The following is a 9,866-nucleotide window of genomic DNA, read 5'->3' as shown; positions in this document are numbered from 1 at the left end:
ATATAACATTTTTATAATTATTAATTAATAAATGTGTATTAGCATAGGAAATAAATAGACGTTCCTTTATATCTCTAGCTATTCTTTTAGCCCAAAATAATCTAATCTAATAACTTTTTAAGATTCTATGCAGCCAGCAACCATCCACCAGCGGATTTTTTATTTTAATATGGAAGAGTGAAAAGAGTTTTACATGTTATAAAAAATAGAACTTTATAATATTCTGAGAATACTGTTTTGTGTAAACACAGTACACAAAATATGTATTGTATTGATAATACGTAGTTTGTGTATTTACAATTTGCAGACTGTGTATTATAATTTAATATTAAAATAATATAATACATACGTACTGTAATTTAATATTAAAATAATACAATACGTAATCTGTGTATTGTCTTTATAAACTAAAAAAAATTAATCTGACAATTCGCACTCTGTGAATTTTATAGTCCCCATAATTTTGTTAAACACCGTAACTTCCAATATTAAAGGATTACACCAATTTTTATCCAATATCAAAAAAAATTAACCTCCACCAGCTGCCCAAAATAGCAACCAAATTGGGAACAAGCAATTAAATTAAATTGGTGCAAAGAGATTCCATCAATAATCAAAATGATTTAATTGAAACAAAAGAACGAAGACAAAAGATGAAATTGAAAGAACAAGAAAAGGGGGAGAAAACGAACCAAAAAGCAAAAAGAGGATGTGTTTGAGCGGCGCACAACAAAGCAAGGAAAGAAGGTTGAGGACGACGATACCGGGACGGTTGAGAAGCCACACGACGACATTGAAACTTGCACGGCAAAGGGACAAACAATGGATGTGCCTCTCCATCTTTCTTTTGCGCGCGGGAGCTATGTGGGAACTTGAGCAGATCCATGACGAAGAAGGATGTAACGGCTGCAGCTGATGAACAGAAGGTATACGGCGGCAAAAAGTCTTAGAAACTGGTGATTGGCACCTTTGTCCCCCTTTGATTTCACGCAAAACCGAAGATTAATGGCCCTAACTTCACCCAGTTTCAATTATGAAATAAATTTGAGCAACATATTATCTGCGTCGGTTGATACACAAAACCGCCCTTATCTTGAGCAGTCTTTAACGAAAACAAATAACACATCAAGAACCGCAGCTATTCAGTGAATTTGCGGTCATTTGAGAAAACGCCGACAATTTTTCGCTGCAATTATCTGTTTCTCTTGTAGTGGAAGCATGCAAAATTTGGCTTTTTTCTACCTTCATGTTCATATCTCTAATTTTCTTTGTTATATATCCATGTTGTAGTTTGTTCTTCTCTTCCATGTGAAAAAGTTAGTGCAAATAATTTTGTTATAATGACAGTATAAAATATTTTACGCAATCATGTAATTATATTTATTTATTTAGATGATTATTTGCGTGATTAATATAAAATATAATTATTTTTATTGAATATTACGTAATTAGGTATATGTGTAAAATTATTTTACAATTATAGTATATTAAAATTAAATTTTATTTATTTTTGGATATTGAAGTTAGTGCAGATATATATACTTGGTAATTGGTTTATAATAATTGATAGGTTAGTTGGTCGCAAGGCTGGACATCATTATAATAATGAGAGAGATTAATCAATCAATCAATAGCAACTTTATGATTAGGCACCCCACTCAACTATTTTGAAGTACCAATACTTTTCTTGACACAACCAACCTAGCTACCGGCTACCGGAAATATAATTTCTTGTATTTTTTTCTATTAAAAAATGATTTTATATTTATATATTATTTGGAAGTAAGTTATCTTGTATTATTCATCATAATAAACTGTTCTTATCTATTTGCTGAATTTAATGATATCTATTTGTACTTAACTTTTGATTCTTTCTTTCTTCATCTTAGCTTAGCTGCTTGTATTTTATTAGAAGTTCCATTCTCAAATGAAAATTTCCTGTGTACTATAAAAGCAAATGAAAAGTCACCCAAACAAAAAAGGCAAATGAATGCTTTTATTCTGTATTTTATTTTATTAGTTTAAAGTCAAATTGTATTGTATTTTTAAAATAAAAATAATAATGAATTTATATAATATTGATTTGATACCCAATTAATTAAATCAGATTATAGAGGAATTGATTTACTCTCAATATATTTAACAATTTATCAATTATATTAAATATATATTAAAATTAACTATTAAATAATATATATTTATATATAAATATATAATAAATAATTATTTTAGTGACTAATTTTAATATACATATAGTATTTTTGTTAATCATTTCTGTTCTCAAATATATTTTAACTACAAAATCTACCAAGTAAACAACAAACTAAACAACACCATAACTGGAAAGAAGAAAACGCGTATATATATTAGTTAAGGGTTGAAGTGTTAAACATATAATAAAATATTTGAATATGTAAATGACAAAATTCTCCACAAAACTACAAGAAGAGAGAAAGTTGAATTATTGATGAGGACCTGAAATAAAAGACAAGGCAAAACCATATATTAAACTACTGTAGTTGAAATAAGCTAAAAATTATGCCATTGCCAATGCATATGCATGTCAGAGGAATTAAACCTCGTATAAGAATTATTATTGGGTTATTATGCTAGTAAGATTCACTGGCATCCAGTAGAGACAATATGGGCATATGGCTTTCTAATTTTTAGGAAGGAAAATTAAAATTTTAATAATATTTTTTAAAAAAAATATTTTTATTTAATTTTTTAAATTTTAAATTTATTTTTTAATTTTTATATTTATTTTAAATTAAATATGATCTGACTATATAATTTATTTTAGTACATTTTTTTCAATACATTTTATATTAAATATAATATAAAAATTTAATTTAATTTTTATTTTTTAGTTTCTGTCAGTTTTAATCTTTTTTCTAAATGCAGCCTACAAAACATATAACACAAATGAAAAGGAAGACAAAATCATGTGCATACTATAAAAGAAAATTATAAATAAAATACTTAATGTTGAATGCATTAAAAAAGGAATTGTTGATGATACACAAATGTTTTATGCAGTTATGTGATATATATTTGTATCATTAAAAGTTTAATCTAACAACAAAGATGTAAATGTTCAACAAAATAAAGACACATATAAAGAAGTGTAAATCTAAGAACTCTATTATTTAACTCTATTATTTAGATGGTAAATTATATTTTCTTTGTTACATATATATAAGATTTGTTTTGTATGCTATTAACAGTTTAATACATTAAATAATTACACATTTAATCAATTTAACACAGTTAAAAATTTGGATAAAATAAGTTTTTGGAACATTCATTAAATAAGATTATGCAAAGATTTATCAAGTTTTATAGTCCTGTGAGAATATATAAAAATGATGTAGTAAGTTATTTGTGTAGAGTTTAACTTAAATGTTATCCTGAAATTATTTTTTTTAAGTTTAAATTGATATAAAGAATTATATAAATAGTCTTGTTATAAGAGAATATAATTTTTCAATTTTTTTAATTATTTAGTAAAGTGTGATCTCTCACTTTACACTCTTTAAATATGATCACGAAAACACATGTGAAAAAAAATATTAAATAATAAAAAATTATATTTTACCAAGTAATTGAAAAAAAATTAAAAAAAGTCACTCTCTAATTTATAATAACATATTTTTTAAGTAAAAACTTCTTTTGGATAAAATAAAACTCTAAATCTTTTAATCATAAAAATTCTAATATTATGTTATAATTTTTTTAGTTTAAATTAATAAAAAAACTGAAAAAGACACTGAATAATTATATTTTTTACAAATATAATACTTTATGTTCAAATAAAATATATAAAAGTTTTATTTCGCATATTAAATACCAGCACAATTAACATTATTACACGATAATATACAATAATATAATTTATCCTCTAATTTAAAAAAATATCAAAATAATTTCCTCTAAGAATTTATTCTCAATGCTCGTTGTTCATTTTAATAAAATCTAATTATATCTTTATATTATTATTATTATGAGGAAAATATTCACATAATATTTTTATATAAAGATAATAAATTAAATATTAATATATTATGTTAAATAATTTAATTAATTAAATATATTAAATTATTTAATAATTATTATTTTTGATAAGAGTAACAATTTACCATCATTATTAGTACTGCCATAAGAAAAATAGTTAGTTAGAAGTTAGTAGCAATTTAGATTCCCTTTGTCCTCGCACCCTACACTACTGATTAATGAAGCTCTTGACACTTGAAACCTTGAAACCGAAGCAAGAATAATCCAACAGGGACCCAAAAACAAAAAGAGAAAGTAAATATAATTAAATAATAAATAAAGGTCGCACCTGCAACGACAAAGTCTCGCTCCCTTTATCGGGTTGTTATCCCAATCTTCATTCATTCTTTTCTTTCCATTAAGGAAAGGAGGGACTATTCACCAATTTCCACAACTTTCAGGGACGAAAAACAAAAACCGCCATGCCGGTGCACCCAATGGAGGATCTTCCATCACCGTTCGGAGACCCGCCTTCCAATTGGTCGGAATCAGAGCTCCGAGAAACGGCATACGAGGTACTCGTCTGCGCATGCCGAAGCTCCGGCCCCAAGCCTCTCACTTTCATATCCAGTTCCGACAGAGGAGGGGATCGGGATCGGGATCGGTCTTCTGCTGCGGCGACTCCCTCGCTGCACCGGTCGCTGACGTCGACGGCGGCTAGCAAGGTGAAGAAGGCGTTGGGACTTAAAACGAGGAGGAAAGATGGCGGCGGCGGCGGCGGCGGTGGGAGGAGCGCGAAGCGTGCGGTTACGACAGGGGAGTTGGTGAGAGTGCAGATGAAGATTTCGGAGCAGAGTGATTCAAGGATTAGACGTGCCTTGTTGAGAATTGCTGCAGGCCAGGTATTTCTGTAACTGTGATTTTTGTTATTTTTTTTAGGGATTAAAGAGATTGTTATGTGTGTGGTTTTTGTTTGATGATACTGTGATAGTCGTTCTTGTTTTTGCAGCTGAAAAGATATGCTTAAACCGTTTAGACTTATTTTGACTAACTTGTGTTAGGCTAAATGGTATTAAAATCCATGCCATTCATCACTAATTGTTTATTCTTTTCACTATCTGATGTATGGTGACACTTCTGAGTGATATTCACCAAATGGTGAATAGCACCTTTTGATAATATTGATACTGTTCATGAGAATGGCCAGAAGCAACGACTTGATTCTAAATCATTGGTTGAACTGGTGTGGCTTGCAAGTTGTCACATGTAATAAAAGAAGTTCGTTCATGCCTAACACTGTTAAGAGCAAGGATTACAGTCATAGGAAGCCCCATGTGACACTAAAAAAGATTGCAGGCCACTTGTCTTGAGGAACAATTGGTGTTGGATTATCTAGATTTTATTGCTAGTTTTAACATAAGATGCAAAAATTAACCATGGACAGTTGCTTATGCAAAATATATTTTCATAATTGAATCCTTTAGTCAAAAGTCGTCAACAGGCTAGAATGTAATTTTAACTGTAAACTGTGGTAGTAATTGCAGTGCAACCACAGTGGTAATTTTTCTCTTTATTACCACAACCCTAAATAAAGCAATGTGATTGATTACGGCAACAAGAACAGCCAAGCATTTTCCTGATGACGAATGGTTAATGATTTCCGAAAAGATAAAAGAAAGAACAAAAACAAGAAGCTAATGTACATCATGAGTTGCCTACATTTATGCACATTTCATTGGTTATGTGTATTGTCGTTTTGACATGTGAAGATCCATTTCACTCTTTGTATTGCTTGCTTGTTTTTCATCAACTGATTCAGATGTGGACAAAAATTTAAAATATGAATATGTATTATGGATCCTTACAGTTATTTGATCACTAATGATAGCTTACTAGGTCTTTGTTCATGAAATAGCTTGGAAGACGCATGGAATCAGTGGTTCTTCCACTAGAACTAATTCAACAGTTCAAGTGTTCAGATTTTCCGAGTCAACAAGATTATGAGGCTTGGCTGAGGAGAAATTTGAAGGTTCTTGAAGCAGGACTCCTCTTGTATCCTCACTTTCCATTAGATAAGGCAGACACTTCTTCGCAGAGCCTTCGCCGTATAATCCGTGAAGCATTTGAGAAACCCATGGATCTTGGAAAGACAGGTGAATCAATGCAAAACTTCCGGAATGTTGTTCTATCTCTTGCGTTTAGATCATTTGATGGATCTGTTCCAGAGACATGCCATTGGGCTGACGGATTTCCGCTGAACCTCTGGATCTATCAAACTCTTTTAGGATCTTGTTTTGATATACATGAAGAAATTTCTGTGATAGAAGAGGTTGATGAGGTCTTAGAGCTCATTAAGAAGACCTGGGTTATGCTTGGAATTAACGAGATGCTGCATAATATTTGTTTCTCATGGGTCTTATTTCATCGGTATGTTGCCACTGGTCAACTGGAAAATGATCTGCTTTTTGCATCCAGTAACCTGTTAGCGGAAGTTGAAAATGATGCTAAGACTGTGAAAGGTCCTTTTTATTCGAAGGTTGTGAGCAATGTAGTGAGTTTGATGTTAAATTGGGCAGAGAAAAGGCTCCTTGCATACCATGATACTTTCCATGATGGTAATATTGAACCAATGGAAAGCATTGTTTCTATTGCTGTATTGTCTGCAAAGATATTGTCAGAGTATAATCGGAAGAAGAGGGATCATGATGTAGCCTATACCAGAGTTGAAAATTATATAAGATCATCTTTGCGGGCTGCTTTCGCTCAGGTAATTTCCATCCTTGAAACTCCCTAAACATGACTACTCCATCGCAGTATTTACATGTGGTCAATTTTGAGTTTTTGACATATTTGTAACGTATTTGGTGTATTTTGAACCCGCTGAATGAAATAGGATAAAGTCATCTGTTATGCTCCATTATAGTGAAAAATTCTGAAAATTCTCTTTACCAAGTTTTCCATTGTATTTTGAATGTTGCTATTTAATTATCTTTATACGGTATTGGAGATCAAGAACCTTAGCAACCACTTCAGGTGTCATGTTTTAATATACATACATCATTTGCAAAAAAGCTAATAGGTATTTTTGAGGCCATCAGCATATCCTAACTCTTTTCAATCTCTTTAATGCAGAAATTAGATAAACTGGATCCCAGCAAGCATTCATCGAGAAAACAGAATAGAGCTTTTCCCACTCTTTCTATCCTCGCCCAGCATGTTACTGAACTGGCTTATAATGAGAAAGCAATGTTCAGTCCGAATCTAAAGAGATGGCATCCTCTTGCTGCTGGTGTTGCCGTTGCTACCCTTCATGTATGTTATGGAGATGAACTGAAGAAATATGTAAAGAGTATTACTGAGCTGACACCTGATGCTATAGAAGTGTTAATGGCCGCTGACAAATTGGAGAAAGATCTGGTGCAGATTGCGGTGGCAGATTCTGTTGACAGTGAAGATGGTGGAAAATCCGTTATTAGGGAGATGCAACCTTATGAGGCTGAGGCTGTAATTGCTAATTTGGTTAAGTCATGGATAAAGATTAGAGTAGAAAGACTAGGGGAATGGGTCAACAGAAATCTGCAACATGAGGTATGTGAAATATTGGTTGCTTCTAAATTAATCAAGTTAGCATGGTATTTCTTTTTTTCTGAACAAAGCAATTATGATTTTCTTTTGTGACATCCAAAACTTATTAAGCTTTCATTCCTTTACTACCAAGGAACATGATTGTTGACAATGGCAAGTTTTGATATATTTGTTACACCATCTTTCTGTAGGTATGGAATCCACAGGCAAACAAAGAGGGGTTGGCTCCTTCAGCTGTTGAAGTCCTACGGGTTGTAGATGACACTCTTGAAGCTTTCTTTCTGTTGCCTATATCCATGCATGCAGTTTTGGTTCCTGAATTGATGTCTGGTCTTGACAAATCACTCCAGCAATACATTTTGAAAGCCAAAGCTGGCTGTGGTATATATTTAATGCATAGCATGATATTGGATTTACCAACTCATTTATTAATCCTCATCTTACCATCCTTTCTGTTTTGCATGATCTGCAGGGGACCGTAATACTTTCGCCCCAACTTTGCCTCCTTTGACGAGGTGTTCAACTGGATCAAAGTTTCACGGTGTGTTCCGGAAAAAAGAGAAGTTACAATCAGCTCAGAGGAGAAAAGCTCAAGTTGGAGCCACAAGAGATAACTCATTTGATACACCCCAGTTGTGTGTTCGCATCAATACTATGCAGCGCGTTCGCCTGGAGTTGGTGGTTTTGGAAAAGAGGATACTGGCCAATCTTAGTAGTTCTAAATCTTCTAACGATGATGATATTTATGGGGTGAACTTGAAGTTCAAGCTTTCAGCAGCTGCTGCTGTAGAAGGTATCCATCAAATCTGTGAGTTTATGGCATACAAAATTGTTTTCCATGATCTAGGTCATGTTCTATGGGATGGCCTATATGTCGGAGAAGTTTCATACTCCAGGATTGAACCTTTCCTTCATGAGCTTGAGCAATACTTGGAGATCATATCATCAACAGTGCACGACAAAGTTAGAACGCGCGTAATTGTTGACATAATGCAAGCTTCTTTTGATGGGTTCTTGTTGGTTTTGTTGGCCGGAGGGCCACCACGGGCTTTCTCTCTGCAAGATTCTGCCATAATAGAGGAAGATTTCAAGTATTTGACTGGGTTATTCTGGTCCAATGGTGATGGATTGCCTGTTGAATTGATAGAAAAACATTCTGCTACTGTGCAAGCCATACTTCCCTTGTTCCATGCGGATACTGAACACATAATTCAGCAATTCATTCAGCTCACCATGGAAATGTATGGTTCTTCTGTCAAATCCCGGCTCCCGATGCCTCCAACACCAGATCAATGGAGCCCGGGAGATCCAAACACCCTTTTGCGAGTTCTTTGCCATAGGAATGATGAGGTAGCCGCCAAGTTCCTCAAGAAAAATTACAACTTGTCTAAGAAAGTCTAACAACTGATGAGTAACCCCTCTAGCTAGGAATTTTAGTGGCTTCATTTTGTGTGGTTTTAAAGTCTCACTTGTCGATTGCTGAGTGTATGATCAAGGTATAACTTGGAATTCATAATACTGTTAACCACTATCAGGGAATAACTTTAGGACATAGTGTACTTGCAATAACAACAATATACCTTGTACAGGTTAGTTTCATCCGGTTCTGTTTGCAGCTTGTGAAAAATGCAATTTGTGATATGGAGGTTGTATACAGAGAAGTATTTGTATTTGTGTCATTATTTATCTTTAATTATTTTTTAAATGAATTGTCTTTTTATTGGCAAATTAAAGCACTTATCTTGTTCTGAAGATTTGAGCTTGACCATGTTAATGATTGAAGTTATAGGTTGGGCTGTGGTCTTCATCTAATGGTCAAAGTAAGCAGCTAAAATAGATTATTTGTTCTACCGACTACCAATAAAACCTCATCTTTCAAGTACTTATGTCTGTGCTTGTAATCATGTCCATTTTCAAAATAATTTTAAAGTGGAAATCATTGTGAAAATAAGTGTATTCGTTGAAACTGAATTTTTCAAAAGTTTATTTTTGATATAATGATAATGAATTTTATATAATTATTTAATTAAATTTATATATTTAAATATTTTTAAAATGATAAGTAAAAAAATTAATTATTTTTAATAATATAATAATATATAATTAAATAATTATATAAATCTGTTTTATATTTTTAGTAGATGAAGATTAAATTCATTTTTTAAAAAATTTATATATAATTATTTTTATATAAAATTAATAATTATAAATTATAAAATAATAATATAATCAACAACAAATGTATGCCAACAAGTCATAATTCAAAAGATATATAGTCTTTCCATTTC

General features: G+C 31.9%; 1 protein-coding gene across 2 annotated transcripts; it reads left to right on the top strand.

Annotated features, from left to right (window-relative positions):
• Positions 1 to 4,212: 4,212 nt before the first annotated feature.
• LOC112802095 (protein unc-13 homolog) lies at positions 4,213 to 9,283 on the top strand. Of its 2 annotated transcripts, none has more exons than XM_025845117.3 (5): positions 4,213 to 4,895; positions 5,909 to 6,760; positions 7,126 to 7,581; positions 7,770 to 7,959; positions 8,051 to 9,283. In XM_025845117.3, exons 1-5 carry the CDS (start codon positions 4,476 to 4,478, stop codon positions 8,977 to 8,979), a joined length of 2,847 nt encoding a protein of 948 aa, XP_025700902.1. In that variant the 5' UTR covers positions 4,213 to 4,475; the 3' UTR covers positions 8,980 to 9,283. The 2 variants fall into 2 exon arrangements, with proteins under 2 accessions (XP_025700902.1, XP_025700903.1); XM_025845118.3 differs by having other exon boundaries at positions 4,345 to 4,895; positions 5,890 to 6,760.
• Positions 9,284 to 9,866: the final 583 nt, after the last annotated feature.

The sequence above is a fragment of the Arachis hypogaea genome, chromosome 5 (genome assembly GCF_003086295.3).
Source record: "Arachis hypogaea cultivar Tifrunner chromosome 5, arahy.Tifrunner.gnm2.J5K5, whole genome shotgun sequence".
Classification (NCBI taxonomy): domain Eukaryota; kingdom Viridiplantae; phylum Streptophyta; class Magnoliopsida; order Fabales; family Fabaceae; genus Arachis; species Arachis hypogaea.
This window is presented reverse-complemented; position numbering and strand designations above follow the sequence as displayed.

What these genes read in the sequence shown, in the direction of transcription:
- LOC112802095 (XM_025845117.3), top strand. Translation starts at nt 4,476, where the DNA reads ATGCCGGTGCACCCAATGGAGGATCTTCCATCACCGTTCGGAGACCCG. An exon ending in TGAGAATTGCTGCAGGCCAG is followed by an intron (nt 4,896 to 5,908) that starts GTATTTCTGTAA and finishes TTCATGAAATAG; the next exon opens with CTTGGAAGACGCATGGAATC. An exon ending in ACAGAAATCTGCAACATGAG is followed by an intron (nt 7,582 to 7,769) that starts GTATGTGAAATA and finishes ATCTTTCTGTAG; the next exon opens with GTATGGAATCCACAGGCAAA.